General features: G+C 44.0%; 1 protein-coding gene across 7 annotated transcripts in view; it reads left to right on the top strand.

Annotated features, from left to right (window-relative positions):
* casz1 (castor zinc finger 1) overlaps window positions 1-27,379 on the top strand; it is a 257,144-nt gene that overhangs the window by 180,942 nt on the left and 48,823 nt on the right. For 5 of the 7 annotated variants that reach the window (XM_071371980.1, XM_071371976.1, XM_071371978.1 and 2 more), the window contains exon 1: window positions 18,309-18,500. The exons of the other annotated variants lie outside the window; for them this stretch is intronic. In XM_071371980.1, coding sequence (XP_071228081.1) covers window positions 18,422-18,500 — 79 coding nt within the window. In that variant the 5' untranslated portion in view covers window positions 18,309-18,421. Of the gene's footprint in view, window positions 1-18,308; window positions 18,501-27,379 lie in introns of those variants that run through there. 7 annotated transcript variants of the gene reach the window in all.

The raw sequence follows: 27,379 nt of genomic DNA, 5'->3' as shown, positions 1-27,379 counted from the left end.
AGAGCAACAGTGTATCCTCCCCTCACTGCCAATCCTACCACTCATCCTCACCCGCCCGCCCTCGACCAATGGCAGACTCCCAGCCCAGGAGAGATAGGGGGTGGAAAGTGGGTGTGTGGTGGTGGTGGGGGGGGACTAAAGTGAATGTGAGTTGGGAAATTATCCTATTAAATTGAATTAAAGAGGCAGTCTTCATTTACCCCAAGAATGATGGATTTGGATAATTAACAGTGTTAATGGGGAATGGTTAAAAAGGGCAGGGGATGTGGTTAGTGCAGACATGGAAATGGTGTGGGGTAAACCCCTGTATTGTATCTCTACTTGGGCCGAGCAGGACAACGGGTCCTTTTACGAGAAGCCAGCCAGTGGTCACTTGCGGGGATTGTTTTACAACGATTAAGCGTTGAGAGAGTGTCACGTACCATTAAGGGGTGAAACGCTACAAATCTAAGTTCCTCCGTTTTCCAAGGTGTTCCTTTCTCACCCTCCACTTTTCAAAGGACGAGATGGGGAAACTGTAAGGTGATCTTATCCCTTAGGCAGACAATAGGAGACCACATCAAAGCCAATTAGAGTTGTTGTGGTTTTACACAGGCCCTACAGTATATACAGTATTCATGTGTACAGGAAACCATAACAAGCTCAATAGGAGAACGGTCAGCAGCACTGCGTGTGTAGGCCTATGGGAGTGTTTTGCATGGTGGGCCAGCTATTGGTTTAAGTGTTGGTACTCTTTGTAGTAGTGAAATACATCAGTGAGTGCATACACACACCCCACTCAAATCTACCATCACCGTCTCGGGACCTAGTTAAACGGCTAGGGGGTGGGTCCATGGTCAGTCAGAGCACAACGCTGTATCTCTGTATCTGCATGTCCTTAATTCTTGATGATGTGCAGGCCTTGGGCAGTGTGTGTGATGGAGAGGGAGAACGCCCGCCTTCCGAGTTGAAATTATCGTGCGGGCCAGGGCCTCTACCATAAAAAAGATAAAAATCACGTTGTGTCCCCAGCAGCAGCTGATGAGCACTGGCGCTACCACTGAGCCGAGGTGACACCACAGTGACACCCAGCCACAAAGAGGGGCCAGATGTATAGGCCACAATGTGTCACTGGGTAATCGGCAGCTTTTCTACTGCCCGGTAAAGTAATAGCTAATCCCATGCCGAGGAACTAGTTAGCATTCGTTGACATTTACCTATTGGCTTGCTTCAGTCAAGCTTGGCTATTCTGGTCATCTTTCATAAACATATGGAATATACAATGTACTTAGATAGATGCCTTTTCTTTTTTTCTTTTTTTTTTAAAGGGGAGGGGAGTGAAACTCTGTTACCTTGGATACATTGCACCTATTAGCACACCTGAACTCCTTTTAGATGCGGAACATCTTAAGTAAGGGATCAAATAATTTTATGCTACTTTTCTCCTTTAAAAAAAGAGAGAGAGAGAGTGGGAGAGAGAGAGACTAAAAAAAACAATCTCATCAAGCAGGAGGCCGTTTGCTTAGCAAGAGCTGACAGTCTTTGTGTATGTAAATGAAGAATTTAGACTAATGGAGTTGAACCATTTCTAATTTTGTGATGGCAAGAGGATTTTGATTGAAAGTAATTAAGCAAGCTAGCTGTAAAATTAATTAAAGCAAAAGGAGGGGGGGACTTTTATTGGATTGGATAGCGATATAGCTGCTGTCAGGCAGGGGGACAAATGGGGGTGACCTGGATTCTCTGCCCTCCCTCCTCCCACACAAGACTTTTATGTCACTTTAATCTCCTGAGAGCGGCTGGTGTGCATTTGTTCGAAATAATCAAGGAAATATGGTCAGAAATTGTCAGCTTTCAGATCTAATTTACCTGACAGCCTCGCAAGTGAGTGGGTGTGTGTGCGTGTGCGCGCATGGCAGATCTTCCTCTTGTTTTTACCCCTCTCAGCTCTCTGGAAAATGCTTTTGACAGTCTTGAAACGTCTTGGTTTGTTGTCGGGGAAGAAAAGGAGGCAAGGCACTTGGTGGGGTTAACATGGACGTTTCAATGAAGCAAATTCATCCCAGCTTAACACCTCTGTCGTTTATACACGCACACACACACACACACACACACACACACACACACACACACACACACACACACACACACACACACACACACACACACACACACACACACACACACACACACACACACACACACACACACACACGCGCATCATTGTTTCAGTGCCATCCTTGCCTCGCAACTCCAAACTTTCCGCTTGGGCTACCTACCATGGTTGCTCTGCTTTCCTTTGAGTTTCCAAGTAGCAAAGGAGCAGTAGATGCATGCTCTGATAAAGCTTGCTACATTCTGCTGTAGTTTATATGCTACTTACATATATCATACAATAACCCTACTAATATCCTACGGCATCAATCTGCCTGTGCTCTGTGTGAGAGTGATATTAAATAAAAAAGCACTACAGGGCACCTTGGCTTCCAGAGTGGGTGAGAGTCACACTTCTTCCTCTCGTGGGTTGGAGATTTTAAGTGGCGTTTGTGACACAGGGCCTGCGCCCCCACATGGCACTCTATTCCCTACGTAGCGCACTACTTTTGACCAGAGCCCTATGGGTCCCGGCCAAAAGTAGTGCACTACATAGGGAATAGGGTGCCATTTGGGACGTAGAGGGTCTCGGCATGGTCCTCCACACCCCCTAAAGAGACACTTAATTACAGACTAGCCCAGCCGGTGCTGCTAGGACTCCCCACCCACCGTTACTGCTGCTACCGCTACCACCATGCACCGCTAGAGCCACTCTCCAGGCACAAGAGCCTCTGGGAAGCCGAAATGCCATAGGGCGACCGGGAGCACCCCTAACAGGATTAAAACGCCCTCTAAAAATAAGGCCTGAGCGCCTTTCTCCCCCTCTCCACCAGGCTCATCTGCCCAGAGGATCCCCCCTCCACCCCTTCCCCCCTAAAGCTGGCCCCACCCGAGTCCCGTTTTATCAATCCATGTAATAAAAGGTGGAACAAAGAGCTTTCTCTCCCCCCTTTCTGTAATTAGAAGTGGGGCTCTCCAGAGGACTGACATTCCTTGGGCCCTAAAACATGGTTCCCCCACCTCCCCCTCATCTCGCCACCGCTCATCCATAACACGGCTTGTGCCGATAATGTAAATGCAGTCTGCTAAGGGCTAACCAGCCCTTAGCAGACATTTGCTATAGTGTTATCCGAGTGCTACAAATGAAGGTTACATTTAAAGTGATACATTATTAACCCTAATTGATTACTTATAACACGTATATGTTCACTGTCACCTCCAGTTTCACTCCTTACTGGTGTGTGTGCCAAATCGCTTCTGTCACTGGCCCCCAGTCTAAAACGTTAAGTGTCAACCTATACTGTTAACAAAACCGTCGAAACCACCTGAATTGAGAATATCAGGTATATCCTGGTGTGTATGGCTGTTGAAGTGAGATTGAGAGAGAGACGAGAGAGAGAGAGAGAAAGCCGCGTTCACAGCCAGTCACGCTTTAAAGAAAAATGTGTTTTATACAATATGCAAATTTCCGGGTCTTTAAGTGACAGGTTGATATGTGATTAAAGGACAATTAGAGTGCTGGAAATAAGCGACGGCAGACGGGTCAAGTGCTGAGCTGCCGAGCTAAAAGGTAGCAGACTATTGAGGAAAAACATTCATGGGGGACGCTAGGAACAGGACCCAAAACAAATTAGATGCAAGAAAATGGTTAGCATAGTCTGCCAATAAACCCAGAGAAAGAGGGAGAGAGAAATGGAGAGAGGAAGATCGAAGTCCATTCTGGTCCATATACCATATGAAAGTGATGCGTCAATTTTACTTCCGTATTCCTCGTTGGCTAAGAATGCATCATCAAAGTCATAAAAATGTGGTCATTTAATATATACGCTCAGTGGCCAGTTTATTAGGTAAACCCATCTAGTAACGGGTCGGACCCTCTGCCTCCAGAACAGACTGAATTCTTTGGGGAATGGATTCTACAAGGTGTGGCATTCAAACGTTGCTCAGTTGATATCAAGGGACCTAATGTGTGCCAGGAAGACATTCCCCACACAATTACTCCACCGCCACCAGCCTGTACCGTTGACTCCAGGCAGGATGGGGCCATGGACTCATGCTGCTCACACCAAATCCTGACTCTGCCATCAGCATGACTCAACAGGAACCGGGATTTGTCGGACCAGACAATGTTTTTCCACTCCTCAATTGTCCAGTGTTGGTGATCGCGTGCCCACTGGAGTCGCTTCTTCTTATTTTTAGCTGATAGGAGTGGAACCCGGCGTGGTTGTCTGCTGCAATAGCCCATCCGTGGCAGGCACTGACTAGTTGTAAGTTCCGAGATGCCATTCTGGACACCACTGTTGTACTGTGCCATTATTTGCCTGTTTGTGGCCCGCTGTTAGCTTGCACGATTCTTGCCATTCTCCTTCGAACTCTCTCATCAACAAGCTGTTTTCACTCACAGGACTGCCGCTGACTTGATGTTTTTTATTTGTCGCACCATTCTTGGTAAACCCTAGACAATGTCGTGCGTGAAAAGCCCAAAGAGGCCGGCCATTTCGGAGATACTGGAACCGCCGCGCTTGGCACCAACGATCATACCACGCTCAAAGTCGTTTACAGTTGAAGTCGGAAGTTTACATACACTTAGGTTGGAGTCATTAAAACTCGTTTTTCAACAACTCCACAAATGTCTTGTTAACAAGTCGGTTAGGACATCTACTTTGTGCATGACACAAGTCATTTTTCCAACAATTGTTTACAGACAGATTATTTCACTTATAATTCACTGTATCTCAATTCCAGTGGGTCAGAAGTTTACATACACTGAGTTGACTGTGCCTTTAAACAGCTTGGAAAATTCCAGAAAATTATGTCATGGCTTTAGAAGCTTCTGATAGGCTAATTTACATAATTTGAGTCAATTGGAGGTGTACCTGTGGATGTATTTCAAGGCCTACCTTCAAACTCAGTGCCTCTTTGTTTGACATCATGGGAAAATCAAAAGAAATCAGCCAAGACGGCTTAAGAACAACAAAGTCAAGGTATTGGAGTGGCCATCACAAAGCCTTGACCTCAATCCTATAGAAAATGTGTGGGCAGAACTGAAAAAGCGTGTGCGAGCAAGGAGGCCTACAAACTTGACTCAGTTACACCAGCTCTGTCAGGAGGAATGGGCCAAAATTCACCCAACTTATTGTGGGAAGGTTGTGGAAGGCTACCCGAAATGTTTGGCCCAAGTTAAACAATTTAAAGGCAATGCTACCAAATACTAATTGAGTGTATGTATACTTCTGACCCACTGGGAATGTGATGAAAGAAATAAAAGCTGAAATAAATCATTCTCTCTATTATTATTTTGACATTTTACATTCTTAAAATAAAGTGGTGATCCTAACTGACATAAGACAGGGAAGTTTTACTAGGATTAAATGTCAGGAATTATGAAAAACTGAGTTTAAATTTATTTGGCTAAGGTGTATGTAAACTTCCGACTAAATTGTTTGACTTGGGTCAAACGTTTCGGGTAGCGTTCCACAAGCTTCCCACAATAAGTTGTGCTCACAATTTTTCTATGGGATTGAGGTCAGGGCTTTGTGATGGCCACTCCAATAGCTTGATTTTGTTGTCCTTAAGCCATTTTGACACCACTTTGAAAGTATGGTTGGGGTCATTGTCCATTCGGAAGACCCATTTGCAACCAAGCTTTAACTTCCTAACTGATGTCTTGAGATATTGCTTCAATATATCCACATAATTTTCCTCCCTCATGATGCCATCTATTTTGTGAAGTGCACCAGTCCCTCCTGCAACAAAGCACCCCCACAACATGATGCTGCCAGCCCCGTGCTTCACGGTTGGGATGGTGTTCTTTGGCTTGCAAGCCTCCCCTTTTTTCCTCCAAACATAACGATGGTCATTATGGCCAAACAGTTCTATTTTTGTTTCATCAGACCAGAGGACATTTCTCCAAAAAGTACGATCTTTGTCCCCATGTGCAGTTGCAAACGGTAGTCTGGCTTTTTTATGGTGGTGGCTGGAGCAGTGGCTTCTTCCTTGCTTAGCAGCCTTTCAGGTTATGTCGATATAGGACTTGTTTTACTGTGGATATAGATACTTTTGTACCTGTTTCCTTCAGCATCTTCACATGGTCCTTTGCTGTTGTTCTGGGATTGGTTTGCACTTTTCGCACCAAAGTACGTTAATCTCTAGGAGACAGAACGTATCTCCTTCCTGAGCAGTATGACGGCTGCGTGGTCACATGGTGTTTATACTTGCGTACTATTGTTTGTTCAGATGAACGTGGTACCTTCAGGCGTTTGGAAATTGCTCCCAAGGATGAACCAGACTTGTGGAAGTCTACAATTGTTTTTCTGAGGTCTTGGCTGATTTCTTTTGATTTTCCCATGATGTCAAGCAAAGAGGCACTTTGAAGGTAGGCCTTGAAATACATCCACAGGTACACCTCCAATTGACTCAAATGATGTCAATTAGCCTATCAGAAGCTTCTAAAGCCATAACATCTTTTTCTGGGATTTTCCAAGCTGTTTAAAGGCACAGTCAACTTAGTGTATGTACATTTCTGACCCACTAGATTTGTGATACAGTGAATAAAAAGTGAAATTATCTGTCTGTAAACAATTGTTTTAAAAATTACTTGTGTCATGCACGAAGTAGATGTCCTAACCGACTTGCCAAAACTATAGTTTGTTAACAATACATTGGTTGAAAAACGACTTTTAATGACTCCAACCTAAATGTATGTAAACTCCCGACTTCAACTGTAGTTCAAATTAGATTTTGCTAACTTTTTTGTCTTACTTCTTTTGTGTCAAATATTTCAATTGAATTCATTGGGTATGAGAAAATCAATACACGAATAGAAATATCATTTTATATATCTTAAATTACGTGTTTTCATGAATTTGATGATAATGATAATAATCTTGAAGCGTATTCAAAATACCCGGGACATGACCCAGGAAGTACAGTATGACGTAAGATGAGGTCACTTGCACATCGTATTGCAATACCACGTGCAATACCATATGATCTATTTGTTTCCAGGGCTTTCACTCGATTTCATTGGGCACATTTTCAACGCTCACTCAGCCTATTCATGACATCACCTTGTCCTAGTACGAGTAATGTCCTTAACCCCTTCATCTGAGGCCAACACGTGGTCCTGACCCAACCCTGGTTCACTCCACTCCCACTTCTACAACTTAGGGAGGTGTTGCTTTTGTCCCAAATGGCACCCTATTCCCTATGTAGTGCACTACTTTTGACCAGCCTGGTTAAAGGTAGTGCACTACATAGGGAAAATGGTGCCATTTGGGATGGAGCCATGGTCTTGAGGTATTGTCTCTCTCTCGCTCTCTGTGCACACGAGCCGAGACATAAAAGGGCTTGCGCCGGTTCTGGCAACAGATGGCCTTGTCCCCATAATCCCCTTTGATGCTGCGGTGGGCAGTTGCTCCTGAACATCTCGTGGAGCCAAATCTCCCCTGCAAACTTGAGCTACTTCTCCTTTAACTGACCCCAATTGTCAAGGAGCTGGCAGCTGTCAGAGTTGGTTAAGTGCGTCTTTGCTGGGAGACTGAAGGCCACAGGTTCCTCTCTCTCTCTATTGGCGAGCGGCAAGAGAGAGAGGCTTCCTTTTTATTGTCAGTCGTGTCGGGTACATTCCACGGTTAAGGCATGACTGCGAAAGCACGTTGACCTGGGGATTCCTACTTAAAGTCCATTTCTCCGTCCTTCTTTTGGAGAGTAAGAGATAGACAGTAGGAAGGTTCCCAGGGTGCAATATTGTGGGCACAGATGGCACGTGTTCAGCTAAGAGGCTTAGATTTCATCAGGGCTCACCTTCATTATTGTCATTTGTAAGAAATCAGAGTTGTTGTTTCTCTAATTCATGTCTTGGTTACTGTAATGTACGGTGTTTCAAGGGACAAACATAATGTAGGTTATGTATTTTCATCATAAATTCTGTGGTTTGAGAATTAAGTAACAAAAGTGGAAAGATAATATGTATATGAGTAAAAGGCAATATCCGTAAAAAAATATATAGGTTTTCTATTTTCATACCTATTGTCTCTTTTGTCCTTTTCCAGTATTTCCTGTCCTCTTAGCCATCTAAATGGGTGCTTAAGTTTAGAGAGCTGTCCATTTGCAGCCTACGCTGATGAAATAAGTCTGGTTGCTCTAAAGAAAGTGGTTCTCCGATAAAATCCCACGTTAGCAAAGAGCTCACTAATGGAATTTTAAAAATAATTTAACGAGTTCTCTTAACCTTCCTCTCCACATCTTCACTTAAAAGTAGATCGGTGCTGTCAGGATTCTATACTCCGTTCTAAACACAGATATTGGAATATTGGGGGACCAGTATGAAAATGCACTAGTGTAAGTCGCTCTGAGTAAAAGCATCTGCTAAATTACTGACATATAAATGTAATATACTTGGGTATTTAGGCAGTTATATGGATAGCGAGAAAGAGCAGTCCATTGCTTGATGTGACCTTAGATTTTTTTTTTTTCAAAGCATTGGAAAAGATACAGGAAACAGTCTCTTTTGATTGCAATGCCTGGGTACAGACTTGTCCCTTTGATTCAGTAAAAAAATCACTCAGCCTTAATGTTTGAGTGTGCTAGCACCATTGTCACCTTTAGCTCTTATTAATTCTCCTCTGTAAATAGAATCAGGGATGAACTTTGTCTTAACCCGTGACGTTTGCAATTTCCCTCTCCCCCTTGCTTGAAGCCCGATTCACAGCCTGCTAATCAGTGGACAACTGTTAAACTTCTACTTTGGAAGTAGAGACGATTGATTGTGATCGCGTATTCCGACATGAAATGCCAGTGTTCGAAAACCAACAGGATGCAAAAATGTGCCCTTGCGGGCTGTACGATTTTGGAAGACTACCTTTCAATCATGTATTGTTTTATCATGTATTGTTGTATTGAACACACAGGGTAATCATCGGTGAAATTTGCTCACGGTTCAGTAAGATTGCCTTCCAAAGTGCACCCTATTCCCTACATAGTGCACTACTTTTGATCAGACTCAAAGTAAAAAAGGTCCCTGGTCAAAAGTAGTGCACTATATTGGGAATAGGGTGCAATTTGGGATGCAGATTAGGTCTTCTGAGATGCAAATACGTAATAGCTAATGGGATTCTGGGATTTTTTTCTCCCAAGGCGTTATGGGGCTGGCAGCTGAACTTGAACAGGACTCAGCGCATGATGCTGAGTCGTGTGCAGGACTATTTCAAGACTGAAATGCGATTGTTTTAATACTTTAATCCACCTGTCCTTGGCATTCGGGATGTTGCAGAACTTGCCTAATTATTCCAGTGCCCTCTATCCATACTGCGGAATATCATTCAGTAGGGACCCCCCCCCCCCTCTGAAATGCTTATTATTTCAGGCATTGTAATGAAATAGGGTTTTTTCTTCAGAAAATTACTAACAGGATGATCGTCCTCCTTCAGATAAAATGAAGTATTGTCTGTTTGCTTCTTTCAGAGTTTCTAACTGTTAATAAACTTACTTCCCCATTTCTCTACATGAACCTAATGGAAATGTTAAAAATGCATGCTGACATAGAAGCCCTGAATTATTCCCAATTCACCTCAAGAGCAAGTGATTAAACATCCAGAATGTGCTCAATCCTCCCAGGTTTCAGCCACGGTAGTATGCAAACACAAATATTTTATTTTCATTCAAAAGCGCTCCTCTCCCTATATCCACCAACTGCCCCACCCCCACCCTTTCACACAAAACCCCAAATTCACAAAAGTGATTATTTTAATTGTTGCCCAAGAATGGATTTGTCTTGACTGGATGCTAATCTGTCAGGGCCTGGTTGTCAATTGTGAGTCGGGGACACCAGCAGTGATGGCTGCCCAGTGCAGTGATAGCCCCCTAAGGGACAGTTAACCCTCAAATCTCCTCCCTCTCTCCTTTCCTCTCCTCTCCACACCATCCCAACCCCCTGTCTAGCCCAGCTGCCTGAACCCATGGTGGCACTGAGAGGTGTGGGAGGGGGGCTCGGGTCGGTGGTGTGTGTGTATTGGAGGGGAGGGTTATGAGATCAGGGGGCAGGAGCTTGATAGTAATGCTTGTTGATGGTTTCAGAGATACTTCATTTCAGAAACAGGGGCCTCATTAACTGCAGTCTTCATCAGCCGGCGAGCGGGCACATTAGGGGTCCACAGGAAGTCAGAGTACAGCAGGAGAGTGCATTAGGGAAGCATGAAGAGAGAGAGAGACGCTCTTTTTCCCCCAGCTTTCCTTCCACGTTTCTATATCTTAATGTACCTTTCAGAGGAATTCAAACAAGGGTCAATAATGATGCATTATTCAAGCAGTGTCCCTCCCTTAATTGTGCTTTTTAAAGCCTTGGACATTGACAGCATCATGGTTTACTGCCCAGTACATCTGGGGGACAGATCGGCCGGATGACGGTTCACTTTTTTTGTGTGTGTGTGTTTCAGTGGATAATTGACTCTCATCATTGTAATTAGCTGGTGCATAGATTGACAGACAGGCAAGTGAGGGGTTAAGAAATAGGCCCAACTGGACATCTACCCCAGTCTATAATGTCCTGTCCTGATGACCCCATTTTCGGAGACATTAGTCTCGGAGACCAACCTTAGCACTTTTCACAACAATGGATGTTAGAATGCTCTTCATTTCAAATGAAATTGCAAATAATATGCTAATATGTACTTGTGTGACATTATATTGTCATATACTGCATATGGCATATTAACATGTATTATTTATATGAAACTCTTAAATGTATTGTGAAATCTTTTGTTAAAGCTGCTGCCTTGGGGATCCATAATAAGTACAATATAAATACAAAGGTCTGGCTGAGTTCAAAAGCCAAGTCCAAATGCCCAAACTAAAGCAAACAGTGCCTTTTCAAGCAGGAAGTGTTGGGCCCTGATCAGTGCAGTGTGAGCGTATTGCTATTAGAGATCTAGCCAAACGCATGCTATAGTGTGGGAATGTTTAGTTTGGGACAGAAACCTGTTATGTTTGCCACATTGATGAGGGGGGAGGACAAACTGCAAGCATAGCAAAAAAAGTTCCCAACTTTTATTCAAAGCCGCCATGCAATGTTTTGCATCACACGATACATACCATCCTATCGTATTAGTCTTATTTTAGCTTCAAATGATAAACACATAAACCCTGTTTGTCTGTCATCTGGTGGTAATATTTATATTTATCGGCTTAGGGGAAGCATCGACAAACATGTTACACACCTGCAATTTTACAGTACATGGCTCTGCAGTGTGGTGTCAAGGAGGTGAGCCTGTACAGTACCGTTTTGCCGGGAGACAGAGAGAAACACTGTAATTACTGTCTTGCGATTCATCTAGTCTACTGCATAAAATAGTGTTTATCCAGTCTACCATGTTTCTGTCTTTGGCCGAGGGAGGGAGGGAGGGCCGTGTTTTGCACAATAGACAGCCAGGGCAATCAGGAGAAGAATCGTGACTCCGAAACGTTCAATCTATCTGCTCTCGGTTCGGTTATACGACGCCTGGAAAATGAGCTGCCCCCAACCCCCCCCCTTTCCGACACACCCACACACAAATAAACATAAAAGGCTAATTTGTTAGCGCCCTCATTTCGGAGGCCCAAGTAGCGGAATATTGTGGTGGAAAAGTAATGCTTTGTCAAATGTTGACATGTGTACCAAACACAGGGCCCTCAGTGCTAGTGGCAGCCCTGCATTGGGAGAGAGGAGAGGAGAGGGGTCCAGGCGAGGCACACTGTCTGTCTGTCTGCCGGCACATGAAGTGAAAATGCTTTGAAATGAGATTAGCCTTCCAACCAACTCAGCCTCCCCTTATGCTACTGTGCATAATTGGAGATGAGTGCGTGTGGGTGTCTGTGTGCAGGGATGAACTGGGACCAGAAATCGGCCAGGGCATTTCTGACACACCGGCCCATTTTTTACCTGAAGGCCCCTTTTGCGCAAAACCCTCAATTTAGACAGGGCTAAAAATGTACCAGCCCATCTGGCATTCACTAGAATTGCTCTATGACCAGTTCTCCCCTGTCTGTGTGTTAACGCGTATGTGCGAGTGTGCAACAAACCCATTGAAACGGTGGACATATTTAGTATAAACATTTGAAGTGTGGAAGTTACTCTCATAGGGTGACAGGTCTTGTAGGGCAGCCATATTATGAAGACAGAGAAAAAAAAATGTTTTTAATTGATGTTGTCTCTTTTGGTGAGGGACCATGTCTCTCTCTTCTAATCCAAATAGCTCCACCTTCGTACTCCTCAATGTCCATAAGGGCCCTCACAACAGTGTCTGTGACATATGTATAGAAAGACCTTTGTAGGCCCCTTCAGAAGCCATACTTCCTGCCGCTAAACCTCCACTTACCTTGGTACAAGTCAGGGTGACACTGGACAAGGGGAGGGTAAAGTCCCCTGCCTCCACCCCCCCTCCCCAAAAGGAATACAAATTGAGAAACAACAAGCAAGGTCCTCCTAATACACGAGCACTGTGCAATATGCTGATGTTTTCTTTTGCACACTGTGTTTGCTAAATTGCCTTTGACTGTGTGCATCGTTAATGAAACTTTATGTCCTTGTAGAGAGGGCAGCAAGTCCGTTCCAGTTAGGACCGGGACCATCTTCCCCTGTCTGGCTTTTGTAAGACATTTTTATTATTTTTTTATACCCGTCCTTATGAATAAATGAAGCACACAAAGCCATTTTTTTCCATATTTGTGTAAATTGCTTTAAAAGCATTTTATCATGTCATAAAAGAGAGCAATTGATCTGCCGAGCTTAGCCCATTGGACAGCTGTGTGTTTTGTTAATGGCCACTTTGCTCCGAGCAGCTTATTAAAACATTTATATATAAATGCTAAAATTGCATAAATTATTTAAGCACAAAGTAAGCATTTTTTTTGTTTTGGTCAGGTTACGGGTGGCGGGGGGGTATTAGTATGGAGATTTGCTTTACTTTATTATCTCCTGAAATATATTGTAAAATGTCTGCCCAGACACATATAGTGCCTTCAGAAAGTATTCATACCCCTTGACTTTTTCCACATTTTGGTGGGTTACAGCCTGAATTTTTTTATTCATTAAATTGAGATTTTTTTGTCACTGCCCTAAAGACAATACCCAATAATGTCAAAGTGGAATTATGTTTTTCCAAATGAATTAACAATGAAAAGCTGAAATGTATTGAGTCAATAAGTAGTCAACCCCTTTGTTAAGGCAAACCTAAAAAAGTTCAGGAGTAAACATTTGCTTAACAAGTCACATAACAAGTTGCAAGGACACAGTCTGTTTGCAATAATAGTGTTTAACATGATTTTTTTGTGACTACCTCGTCTCTGTACCCCACACATACAATTATCTGTAAGGTCCCTCAGTCGAGCAGTGAATTTCAAAGACAGATTCAACCACAGACCATGAGTGTTTTCCAACGGCTCGCAAAGAAGGACACCTATTGGTAGATGGGTAAAAAAAGCAGACATTGAATATCCCTTTGAGCATGGTGAAGTTATTAATTACACTTTGGATGGTGTATCAATACACCCAGTCGCTACAAGATACAGGCGTCCTTCCTAACTCAGTTGCCGGAGAGGAAGGAAACAGCTCAGGGTTTTCACCATGATGCCAATGGTGACTTTAAAACAGAGTTTAATGGCTGTGACAGGAGAAAACTTAAGATGGATCAACAACATTATAGTTACTCCACAATACCAACCTAATTGACGGAGTGAAAAGAAGGAAGCCAAAAACATGCATCCTGTTTGTAACAAGGCACTTAAGTAAAACTTAAACAAATGTGTTAAAGCAATTAACTTAATTTATACAAAGGGTTATGCTTGGGGCAAATACAAAACATTACTGAGTACCACTCTCCATATTTTCAAGCATTGTGGTGGCTGCATCATGTTATAGGTATGCTTGTAATCGTTAAGGACTGGGGAGTTTTTCAGGATAAAAAATAAATGGAATGGAGCTAAGCACAGGCAAAATCCTAGAGGAAAACCTGGTTCAGTCTGCTTTCCGCCAGACACTGGGAGATTAATTCACCTTTCAGCAGGACAATAACCTAAAATACAAGGCCAAATCTACACTGGAGTTGCTTACTAAGAAGACAGTGAATGTTCCTGAGTGGCCAAGTTATAGTTTTGACTTAAATATACTTCAAAATCTATGGCAAAACCTGAAAATGGTTGTCTAGCAATGATCAACAACCAATTTGACAGAGCTTGAAGAATTTTGAAAATAATAATGGGAAAATGTTGCACAATCCAGGTGTGGAAAGCTGTTCGAGACTTACCTAGAAAGACTCACAGCTGTAATCGCTGCCAAAGGTGCTTCTACAAAGTATTGAGTCAGGGGTGTGAATACTTATATAAATTGAACATTTTTGTATTAAAAAAAATCCAATTGCAAAAAATATGTTTTCACTTTGGAGTATTGTGTGTAGATGGGTGAGAAAACAACAACAATTGAATCCATTTTGAATTCAGGCTGTAACTGAACAAAATGTAGAATAAGTCAAGGGGTAAGAATACGTTCTGAAGGCATTGTATGTGTCCTCCTCAGCACACTCACACATGCAGAGGCAGAGGGAAAAAAGTATATATTTTTTGATGACTTCGTTTCAGCAACCACGGAATGTCACCCATATCCTGGTTGATTGTACTTTCGAGTTTTATGATGTTTTTTCATTGATTTGTTTCCCCGGCGCAGCTGCCGACCTCTATTGAGGGACGAACGTAATCAGCGCTGACGCAAATTAGATGGTTATTCGTTTCGAAAATTGACAGAAAAACAATAAAAAAGATGAAATGCTCCCAAATCAATAGATATAATGAAATTCAAATAATCCGAGAGATGAGGTCTCCATGGCAACTGATAATGTGGAAAAGAAAACAATTTAATAAAGGACAGACACGCTTTGAAAACAGATTGGGGGGATAGCTGTAAAGCGGGGAGAGGAGAGCAGAGGAGAGACGGAGGGAGGGGGCGAATGGAGAGACGGAGGGAGAGGGGGGATGTTTGTGGCTGTAGTGGTCGGTCCATAGCTTGTTTCCCCTCCCGCGTGTGAAGGATCTGTGTCTGTCCCAAGGACACGGGAATAATTAGAAAAGCTTTCAGGCCAGAAAGTGCAGATTCAGGTTTTAATACACAAAATTATTTCATGGGCAGTGAATCGGAAAACCATTTGTTGGTGACCTTCCTGAGAGCCCCCCCCCCCCCCCCCCCCCCCTCAACCCCTGGTACAGGGCAAGATGGAGGCTGGCAGTGCAGCCTGAGTTATGGCATATTTGTATTTTTATAGTGGCAGGGGGAATGGAGTTGGTGAGGGGGTGTGTGTGTGTGTGTTTTGGTGGGGTGGGGGCCAGGGGGGTGGGAGGGTGTCAGATAAAGCTTCACTGAGGTGGGGGCATTGTGTGTGTCTGTGTTTGTGTGTGGCTGTCGGGTCCGGGTTGCTGGCAGGAGGGAGGCAAGGGAGAGACAGAGCATAGGAGAAAGAGAGAGAGGGGGAGAAAAGGGGAAGTTGCAGATCTGGCTGTATTTACAGATCAGTTGTCAAAAGAGCCATTTAAGGGGAATGCAACCATCCTTGCATAATGACAGGAGAGGTGTCTGTTTATTAAAAGGGAAAGACAACGGTAAAACACAGAGAGTCAAACAGGGTTTTTTATTATTGAAGACAGAGCAGCCAGGGAGGGGGTGGCAAGGGAAAGGAGTGGGTGTGGAGTGACTTCATTGTAGTCTATGGAAGGTATGTTTTAGGTGCCTTTTCACCCTGTTCACTTGTTACAGGGAGAATCATGAGATGACTATGGTGTCATTTTATTTCTTTGAAAACATTGTTGTTTGGTTGTTGTTGCTTTCTCTATTTAAGCAGGAGGGTTGCTACTTACTTGTGTGATGCAACCGGTAATTCAAACGCTAACAATGATAAGGATCGATAGTCTCCTGAAAGTACGATAAGGATCGATAGCCTACTGAGTGTACAATAAGGATCGATAGCCTACTGAAAGTACAATAAGGATCGATAGCCTACTGAATGTACAATAAGGATCGATAGCCTACTGAATGTACAATAAGGATCGATAGCCTACTGAAAGTACAATAAGGATCGATAGCCTACTGAATGTACAATAAGGATCGATAGCCTACTGAAAGTACAATAAGGATCGATAGCCTACTGAATGTACAATAAGGATCGATAGCCTACTGAATGTACAATAAGGATCAATAGCCTACTGAATGTACAATAAGGATCGATAGCCTACTGAATGTACAATAAGGATCGATAGCCTACTGAATGTACAATAAGGATCGATAGCCTACTGAATGTACAATAAGGATCGATAGCCTACTGAATGTACAATAAGGATCGATAGCCTACTGAATGTACAATAAGGATCGATAGCCTACTGAAAGTACAGCTTTTCTTTTCGAAGAGCCAAACCAAATTCACTCCTATATTACCTCATTACCTTATCCACAAAAGTGTCTCGACCTTCGATCTCTTAGTTTAACATCCGTATCCCATTATTTAACATCCTATTTCTCTAATTGCTCATTGTCAACGTATTTGAGACTCCCTGAAAGGGCGGTGCGCAAGCTTGTCTGTCAAATGTGCTTACCTTCCATTTTTTTGTCATTAAAAGCGTTTGTTTGAGTCAAATAAAGGGCGATACACCCTCTGTTTAAACAATGCCAACCGCACGTCGTCCAGGATATCGTATCTTAACAACAGATAATCTTATCCTGTTCCACCTGAGCAATAAAAGAAAAGACGTCTGCATCATAAGGCTTTGGCTGATAACCCCCCCCCATTATTTGAATGACGGATGAGCTTAATTGAGACCTTTGTATTGCCTCAATACACGCTCGTAAAAATAGTTGAGCAATATTTCATATAAACTTGACGGATCAGATTCTGTTGTTGTCAGCAACGTCCATAACCTTTCTTAATGAGAATTGGGCTGAAATCACACTAAAGATATAAACTGCCTGGCACTCCTATAGGACATCGTTCGCCTCATATCATATCATTAAGTGCCTTGTTTATGGTTAAATTCCAAGCACGCCGATTAACAGTAGCGTGTTTAACTTACCTTTTTAGTTTTAGACTTATGTTAATGGCCAGTTGTTTTAGTCTAGTGCTTGGTGTTGAAGGGATAGTTCCCAAAAAAGTATCATCATCACAGTTTTTGCTTGACTGCTGACATGTACCATGTTTTGGGATTTTATTAACAGTGGACTAATTAACAAAATACCAAAAGATAATTTTGTGAACTATCGCTTTAATTTGGGCCTAAGATTGTTAATTCCAGACTTTGACTGTCTTGTAGTTTACTTTGTCTCTTGCTTTTCTGTAGCAAAGCAACAGCAGCCCTCATTGTAATGAGTGAGTACTGGGGATTTGGCATTCTCTAGTGGGCCAGCTAATATTCTCCCAGCGCTAAAAGTGCCCCACAAGTAAGAGAGAAACTAGAAATTCCCCACTGTAGAATTACAGAGAGCTTTCAGATTTAGCATGCCTGTGTCAATGAAGGGTGTTTTTCTTTTCTGTTTTTTTTCCTAAATCAATCTCCCGGGGACAAAAAATGGATTGAGACCTGAAACGTGAGACCTGATAGGCGTCCACTTTCACTGTAGGGGAGAGGGTGTGTGTGTGTGTGTGTGTGTGTGTGTGTGTGTGCACGTGTGTGCGTGCATGTGTGTGTGTTTGTGTGTGTGTGTGGCACATGTGATCAGTATCAACAACAGCCGTAGCAGCAGTAGTCGCTGTGAGTGTGTGTTTCTGTGTGTGCGCGCCTGCCTGCTTCCTCCCTCCTCCGGCTGTTGGCTCTCACTGATACAGTGTAACTCAATCTGTGCCACCACACACACACACACACACACAGACACACACACACACCGCACCACACTATGGGGGCTGCGCCAGGACTGAGCCGGGCCAAATAGGGCTGAACAGGGCCAGGGAGCAGGCCATGAGTTCACCACCCACTACCCACCTGCCACACACACACACATACACACGAACACACATACTCTGCACGGCACAGGCTCTCATTGTAAGCAGTGACAAGATGACGCTGGTTAAGTGGCTCCTCTCTCTTCCCTGGGCCTGCTTTTCCCACTGTAACTGTGGGGTGGAGAGGGTGGTGAAGGACCCCTACTGGTTAAGTGGGTAAACTCGCACAGCCTTGACATCTGTGCTGAGGGAGGGAGGGGGAGGGGGGGAGGGGAAGGTGGAGAGGGGAATGAGAGCGAGAGAGAGACAGAGAGAGTGTGAGAGAGGAAGATAGAGAAAGAGAGAGGGGAGTGAGAGAGTACAGCCCATGCAGGCATTGAGCCGGTTGAGGAGAAGGAGGGAAAATGCCTTGCTTTGTGGAGAGAATTCTTCCAGAGCAGGAGGGAGAGGTGAGACATAACACAGAGGGCGGTCTCCTGCCAGGTAAGACACTCTCTCTCTTTCTCTCTCACACACAACACTCTCTCACAGACACTGGGGGTAAAGATACGTTGAGGTACACAGGTCTGGTACTGGTGGCTGTCAGTGTGAGGCACGCATGTGTAGTGATGGGAGGGGGGAGGGTGCGCGCGTGTGTGTGTGTGTTTTTGTTTTCAAGTTGTTATAAAGATTCTTAATGTATATGTTAGACTATGTAAGACCTGTGTATTTCAAGAACAAAGAGTATTTTCAGAAATGGCCAAAAGTGATTGAAGTGATTGAAGTGATGGAATGTGACTGGGTTAAATTATTTTGGGGGATAAATGTTTGATGTTTAGTCAGTGTTACCTCTGTATTCCACAGGTGTACTTCTATCTAGGTTACACTGTTTAACTTTTTAAAGGATTAGATACAGTTTACATAGCCAATAGTTATCACTTACATTCATTAATAATGAAAGAATGTTTGCAGTTTCCACAACATTCACAGACTATTGGGACACAATAACAAAAAAATCAAGAATTTCGCGACAATGTTTGCTGAGCTAAAGTGAGTGACTTGTGCTATTGGGCTAGATGTATCACTGTGTTTAGATACTGATGTACGGAGGAAAGTTTGTCAACGGAGGGATTTTCTACAGCTTCGGGTGCACAGTGTCTGTGGAGAGGGTGAAGGACTCCTTTCTTTCTGTCCCTGCAGACAAATATATCCTCCTCTAGTACAATAAAATGTTCCCCTTTTGGTTAAATAAATACTGGGTCTGTGAACCTAAACAGGTTTGCATGTGGCCCTCTCGTTCTCCTCTCTCTCTCTCTCTCTCTCTCTCTCTCTCTCTCTCTCTCTCTCTCTCTCTCTCTCTCTCTCTTTCCATCTCTCTCTCTCTCTCTCTCTCTCTCTCTCTCTCTCTCTCTCTCTCTCTCTCTCTCTCTCTCTCTCTCTCTTTCTTTACCCCCCCCCTCTCTCTCTCTCTCTCTCTCTCTCTCTCTCTCTCTCTCTCTCTCTCTCTCTCTCTCTCTCTCTCTCTCTTTCTTTTTTTGTCTCCCCCCCCCCCTCTCTCTCTCTCTCTCTCTCTCTCTCTCTCTCTCTCTCTCTCTCTCTCTCTCTCTCTCTCTCTCTCTCTCTCTCTCTTTCTTTCTCTCTCTCTCTCTCTCTCTCTCTCTCTCTCTCTCTCTCTCTCTCTCTCTCTCTCTTTTTCTTTACTCCCCCTCTCTCTCTCTCTCTCTCTCTCTCTCTCTCTCTCTCTCTCTCTCTCTCTCTCTCTCTCTTTCTTTCTTTACTCCCCCCCTCTCTCTCTCTTTCTCTCTCTTTCTCTCTTTCCCTCTCTTTCTTTACTCTCTGTCTTTTCACACACACTACATGGGCCTGACATCCGTCGACGAGGCCCTCACTCGACGAGGCCCTCAGAAAAGAAACAAGAGACAGAAGTTTGTTGGCTCTTATTTTCCCAATGGTTGTTTATTTGTTTTGATAACAAAGCAAACAGGCTGAAGGTGGAGTCACACAATTTCATTTGTCTTGCGTTACCGTGGCGATGTGGCAACCGTTCTTGCGTCCCAGGAGGACTGCTATGGTTGCAGCTTTTGTGTGTGTGTGAGAGATTTTACTAAGCAGATATTTCCCCCTCTGTTTTCACTCTGACCCGGTAGGAGATTGATGACTGAATTGTGGAGTACATGTTAACAGTAACTGGTGATTTATAGAAATACTTAGGGGAAGTGAGGCCGCACAGACTGGAAGGAAAAAGATAAAGCCTTTTAAGTTAATGCAAAAATATAGCCTTTTAAGTAATAATTGTTGTTACTACTGGTGAGCCAGGGTGGGCTAGAGGTTTGAGGTGAAGTATGTGTGTGAGAACCAATCTCTAAGGCTACTCTATTGAACAGAAGTCTCAGTTTGGTCCTTTCTCAGTTGACAATTTTACCTCATTTTCACTTTTTAATACCTGTTTCTGTGCAATTTGCTTCAAACTAAAACCATTCAATTTTTGGTGTCCCGGTCAACTACAGTGCAGTAGAAAGCATTTGGATAAACTACTATACTGCAACAAGTGTGCTCCTATTGATGTGTGGAAAGCTGCATAGCTACAATCCGTCACAAAACCTGCATGCAATTTCAGAGGAATCAGGGTCTTTCCTCCTTTTGGCTCTTGAATCCCCCAGATATTATCTACTTGGGGAAATATGCTACTATTCAAGTACTGTTTAAAGATTCAGACCACTTGAATGTCCTCTACAGTTAGATTTTTTTTATTTTATTCTTCCTTTTGTGGAGTAAGGAAAAGTGCTTACCTAGGAAGAGGGATGTCTTTTATTTTTTCAAGCCACCTTTTAGACTGAGTGAAATGTTTCCCCCAGTTCGCTCACGGACAACTTTATTTCTTACCAGGGATTTAACACTCACTCAGTCCCCCCATAAATACAGCGTCCCTCGGCCCTTAGCTAACCATAACTCATCTCGCTAACTCTCTGGCTAACTAAACTCAAATAGCAGAGCGGAGCTTGTTTGTATTTTTCTGTCTTTCTATTTCTCTCTCTCTCTCTCTCTCTCTCTCTCTCTCTCTCTCTCTCTCTCTCTCTCCCTCTCCCTCTCCCTCTCCCTCTCTCTCTCTCAGCTGACTAGTAAGGTGCAGATTCTCTCTGACTACTATAGTCTCAACAGTCGGCCTTCTGCTGCTGCTCTGATATCTTTGGCCCAACTTGTGGACCAGGTTTTTCGGAGAAAATGCACATTTGAACAAGAGCCAATGCAATCTCCTCGAGGCTATTTAGAGTGAACCTAATGCTCCAGGAATGAACGTGACAACACAGGAGAAATATGGACGTCGTCTTTACATGTCGTGACCCAGCTCAGACCTAAAAAAGGCTGAGGAAAATCTTTGATATCTCTCAATGAAGATCTCTTTGTATGAAGCAAAGTTGAGTTGAGATCCTTGCTTTCTAGGCACCTGTTGAAGGCACCAGTCCATGGAGTGAGGGAGACAGTTGAGAAACATATGCTTAGCTGCCAGTTGCTATTTAGGCCTGTCTTCCTGACAGTCTTCCTGATAATCAGTTTAAATCATATGAGCGGAGAAAGTCAGAGTACAGTGGAAATGTTTACTGATCTCGTGCTGATCGACAGGTTGGAAGAGACATTGTTTTTTGCCGAGCTGCTGAATTGGTTATGATCTTCTCTGCCTGTACCTTCTGTTCTCAGCCGTTAGTCCCACCGGTTGGCAAGAGCTGACACTGACAACTCCTCATGCATCTGAAGGCCTCTTTAAAGTCAACATCGCACATTTTGATGTCTCGTGGCGGCTCCTCGTGTTTTGTTGTATTTGCATTTGAAAACAGGGGCTTGCTTGGAGAAATTCCCCTCCTCAGTGGCACGGGGAGGTAGTTCCCTTTCTGTCTCACTCTCCTCCTCTCCTCTGCACTGTCCTTCTCTTTTTGATCTCACCATCAAATCTTTCCTCCTTTCTTATGACTGACACTCGCTGGAGAGCGGCTTGGGATATGCGCTCGGGGAAGAAGACGTTTGAGAAAATGCGCCCAAGCAAGCTATCACCTTTGATAAAGACGCGGGTTCCAACAGGGGAGAAAAAAAATTAACATTGTTAGTAATGAAAATGCCATCCAAGAAGGCAGCACTCCTCTCATCTCAACCGATTACATTAACCGGGTACACACAGAGTCAGTTGCACTTTGACAACATTTGGAAAATAATAAATTCAAGTATAGGCCTAGATATCAACACTTAAGAAATAATCTATAATGTTGAAATAGTTTCAAATCAAAATGTTCATTATATAATATTTAATATGACCCGTAGTTGATATGCCTGTGTTTTGGAGCATTGAGCGAATGGCTCCTAGGCAGTGCGGTGAGGTAAATCCGGGCCATGCTTACCGGCTCCACAGTTTGACGGAGACCCCGGGGATTGATGTCTGTGGACCTGTGGGATCCTACTGTACCTTTATTACACATCAGCTGGGTACCAAACTAATTTGATGAAATGCCACTTAATCGCTGGCACACCGTCAACTGTGTCACTGGCTGGTAAACTGACTGGCACGGCACTCGAGTGCGTATCGCACAAGAAGGAGGAAAAGAATGGAGGAGGGGGTGCAGGAGGAAAAGAGGAGAGCACCAGAGATGTTAGCTTTAGTAATTGCTACCTCCATGGAGGAGCAGGGGAGAGGACAGTGAGGCAAGCTTACAGAGAGGGCCCTGTGCACAGATAATAATGGGGTAGTATTGCAGCTCTGACAGTGTTAATCTTAGAGCGTGCAGAGCGTGTTTCTCTCTCTCTCTCTGTGTGTGTGTGTGTGTGTGTGTGTGTGTGTGTGTGTGTGTGTGTGTGTGTGTGTGTGTGTGTGTGTGTGTGTGTGTGTGTGTGTGTGTGTGTGTGTGTGTGTGTGTGTGTGTGTGTGTGTGTGTGTGTGTGTGTGTGGAGATAGGGTGCCTCTGATATTTACCCTGCTGGTAAGACTGTCAAGCCCACCTGACAACACAGTTTACCCACCCGGCTGTCACCCCCGCCTCTCCCTGCCACTGTAAGACACTTTCCAAGCGCTCCAGTACGTCCTCGCCCTCCTTCCACACAACGCAACTGTGCTGGGATCAGCTATCAGCACCCATACTCATCTTCCTCTCTTCCAGAGAGGGGGGAAGAAAGAAGAAAAGGGAGCACGGGCCAACTTCGTTGGCTTTTTCTTTCTTCTCTTTCTTTTCGTCTTCTATTTGAAGTTTGCGAGGCACTTGTTAAAGCCTGGCTGCATCCCGACACACTGAGAAAGGTTATGAATATGCATCAAGGCACCATATGGCTCCCCTAGCACTGGGACTAGGTGTGTCCAGAAGGTAGAGCGGGCGTTGATGCATTATTCGCCATTCAAATTACAGACGCCGGTGAGAATCCTGCAGGAAGTTAGAAGTACTAGTTCGACACCACTTTAGACAGGGTAGAGCGACTACAGTACCTACGGTACTGAATGGCGTGAAGCAACAGTAACGTAAAGCTGTGGATGAGCACAGTGGAGGGCCTAGGCTGCAATTCGGTTCTTTTTTAACAGAGTTCCGACCTGTACGCTGCCAACTGACATGAGTGTGATTAAAAGTGATATTTCTGACACGTTAGGATGCGCACGGGAAGTAACCTTCTCTAAAGCGTTCATTATTAGATGCATGACAGACCTGAATATTTATAAAATAGGCTTTAATAATTAATAACAGCAATCTGCTACCGTAATTCATCAGATTTGCACTTCAACGGAGTATCCGTTTTCACTTTAAAATAATAATAAGAGGAATATTAATGCTGCAGAAATGTAAAACGGGCAGCTGTATAGCATTCAAACATGCAAGCTTCAATGTTCAGTTTTGAGGTGTTTTAAATGTTTTGTATCTATAATTATTTATTCAACATTACGTTATAACCAGCAACACGATCCTTTCTCAAGACCTATGTGTTTGATGCTTGACATTTTGTCAGTTGTTTCTGGTGAAAGAAGCAGATGATGTTGAGAAAATTCAGGAAACCAGGTGGGTTTTGGTGTAGAATGCAAAAGGAGTTGTTGTGGTTTTTATCAAAAGCATATTATTTGTTTGAGTCAGCTAGCAACACTTCCTTTTGTAGCCTATTTTGTTTCTTGGACCAAAATAGAAGGCTCTTTTTCTCTGTAAAGCAGCTTTACACCCGCCTCATGGTTTCACAGTCACTTTTTGTTTCAATGCAACTTTCAAATCCAACCAAGACACATTGTTCTTTCAACAAAACTCTCAAAGACATGACTTTTCTGTTTTAGGTGAAATAGAAACATTTAGTTCTTCCTTTACTTCCACCTCTAGTTTAGTTTTAACCTGTGTTTAACTATACAGCATTTTTTGTTGTTGAATTTTTTTACTCTTCCCATTTGAGCTGAACTGTGTATACGTTTCATGTGTGTAGAAGTGTCACTGTACATATTTGAGAGTGTGTGTGTCAGAGCCTGTGATGTGACCTGCAGCCAGTAGTCAGAGGAGCAGTGTGATTGGAGAGTACCATGCTGTCCAAGGGCCTGCAGCCACCTCAGACTCTCTCTCTCTCTCTCTCTCTCTCTCTCTCTCTCTCTCTCTCTCTCTCTCTCTCTCTCTCTCTCTCTCTCTCTCTCTCTCTCTCTCTCTCTCTCTCTCTCTCTCTTTCTTTCTCTCTTCTCTCTCTCTCTCTTCTCTCTCTCTCTATGCCGACTGAAACGCACATACACACACACACAACCACCATCCTCATGTCCACTGCAAGTACACATACTATCGAACCCCGTTGTCTTTCTAACAACTGACAAACCCTAGCTGTGACTACACTCACCTCAGCCCCATGCTGTCAGAGGTAAATAAGAGTCAACATACTGCAGAGTTCACCGGGGGGACCCGTCTCTCTTTAATATGCTCTCTGCATCCACACCCCAGGCCCCAAATTGGGAATTTCCACCATGAGACTTTCCACCAGTGTTTGGTCTACCGGCTTAGACTTTTGTGTTTCCTTAGTGAGGCCCAGAAAAGAGACTTAGGCCGTGCAAGCTTAAATGACAGGAATATCCATTACCTTCAACCAAATATCATACTCATGATCTTACAAAGAAGGCTATTTTTCTTTACCTAAATATCTTTGACTGCACTGTATGCGAAGGGAAAAATCTTTACTTTTTTTTTTACTGAAAGCGTAAATGATAAATACCTTTCGCAGGCTTTCTTTTTACACGGCTTTCGCCTTTCAGATAGAGGCTACAGTAAAGCTACAGTAAAGGTCTTATCGTATATTTAGCTAGCTACCTGTGCTAGATGACATTTAGGGGGCACCTGTGATTCATTCCGCCGCACTTAAAATCCAAAAGAGGAAAAATCTGTCAAGCAGAGCAAATGCTTTAATGGTGGCCAGGGATCAATGTTGTCAGCGCAGGCATCCTATCTGGAAATGTACGCTTTTTGGTTAATGTCACCTCCTCCCTCTCTCACAGTCTCTCGTCTCAAGGAGATCGGCAGGAAATCTGATGTGAACAATCCGAAGTAGGCCGAATTTGAGGAAATTGCTTGAAAAACATTGACTTGCTCTCTCTCGAACACACACACACACACACACATAAACGAGGCCCCTTGTATCTGAAAAACAAATTTGAAAAGTAACCTTGGAAATCAATTAAGCTGTCCCGGGAGCTGTAACGTTTCCTTGAGAAAGACCACCTCCCATTTCTCTCCTCCCCCCACACTCACACTGAGTTGGTACTGGCCATTAAAATGCTGCCATATGCAACGAAGGAGCTTTGTCATGTGCTCAGTCGGTGTGGGCCTTTATTCATTTTTTTTTAGCTGCAAAGTGCCTTATAGGCTGTCAAAATGTCTTGAGAGTCTTGTTAAAGAAATGCCACAACTCATTTCAATGTAATGTTATTCATATGGCTGGTGTGAGAGGGGGCATGTCTGAACATCTAAACAGGCCTGCTTTTTAGGTTTCACATTAGGGGGTTATCTTGGAGGCCTTGTCATTGATTGACATTATCTGGCCTGACAGGGCCTCATATCAAGGTTAACCTCATGGACAAAAGCAAAGCGCCACCCGGACACACACACACACACGTCAAGGCCCTCTCCTCTCCGACTTCCTGTCCAATGGGTGTGTGAGAGAAAGAGAGTGAAGGTGTCCAGGCCTCATCTGCGTGTGCTGTGTGCGTGCGTGTATGTTTGTGTGAGCGCGTGCGTATGTCCGTGCACCCGCAGTGGAGATTTCCGCACTCTTAATTGATAACTAATGGAGCGGCTTGCGCTGGGTTTCCCCTAGAGGACAGGCCCTCCTGATGGCAGTGGTAGCGGTGGGGAGGGGGATGAGACTGACTTACTCAGCAGTGTGGTGCCGGAACCCGGTAAATTAAATATATCCCCAAAGATAATGACTTGGAGTGACAGACACCAGTCTGTCTGGGGGGCCTCCCTCTCTCCCGACCTCTCCAGCCGTGTGCCCTCGCCGTGGAGAAGAGCCTGCACTAACCCCCACGCTTCCGCACACACACACACACACACACACACACACACACACACACACACACACACACACACACACACACACACACACACACACACACACACACACACACACACACACACACACACACACACACACACACACACACACTCCCCCTCACCCTCTCCCTTCCCACAAGCCTTTGCAACAAAAGCAAAAAAAGATCCCCGTGACTAAAATACAACTCAAGCAGTTAATCTGTACAGATATTAGCTCAAGGGCCCTCAAGTGGCGCACCGAGCTCGAGCGCCCTTCTTCCAGCATATCACCCACACTGCCCCAGTGCGGCTCGCCGTGGTGCCGACCGTCACACACTGCCGCCATGAGGGAGAGCCAGAGTCGTCGCCTCGCCCACGCTAATTTTGACTTCTTATTCGGTTGTTGGTTTTTATTTAGAGACTCCCGATTTGTGGTCTAGCTACCTGGAATACAGAGAAATGGTCTTTATTTGAAACTACAGTGCCGGCTGCTAGGACAAATGTTAAGTGCAATTTTAGAAAGGTACTGTAGATGTCAGTCTGCTACGCAACTAGCTGAGGAATCACCCTCTGCGGCAAACTGAATAAAAAGTTAGCTGTTTTGGTTCTTCTTGCCTGTCAGAATGTCTCACGTCTCCCACGTTATTTTCTTTGTCTGATAAACCGTTTGGCTCGTCTGTTTTTTGTTCTAGAAAATGTCTGTAATTACCGTTTGTGATCGAGCCAGAGGGCATATTTGTCCTCCCAAAAATGCAACGTTACTGCCTGATTGCACCCAAGTTCAACGTCTTTCCCCTTCCGTTTGCACTCAAGATATACATTGTTTTCCGTATCCCTTGTCCTGTATCCCGAGAGGGTGTGTCGTGTGTGTGT

Source organism: Salvelinus alpinus, chromosome 28, assembly GCF_045679555.1.
Source record: "Salvelinus alpinus chromosome 28, SLU_Salpinus.1, whole genome shotgun sequence".
Lineage (NCBI taxonomy): Eukaryota > Metazoa > Chordata > Actinopteri > Salmoniformes > Salmonidae > Salvelinus > Salvelinus alpinus.
Note: the sequence above shows the minus strand (reverse complement) of the source record. Positions and strands in the feature narration are given on the sequence as shown.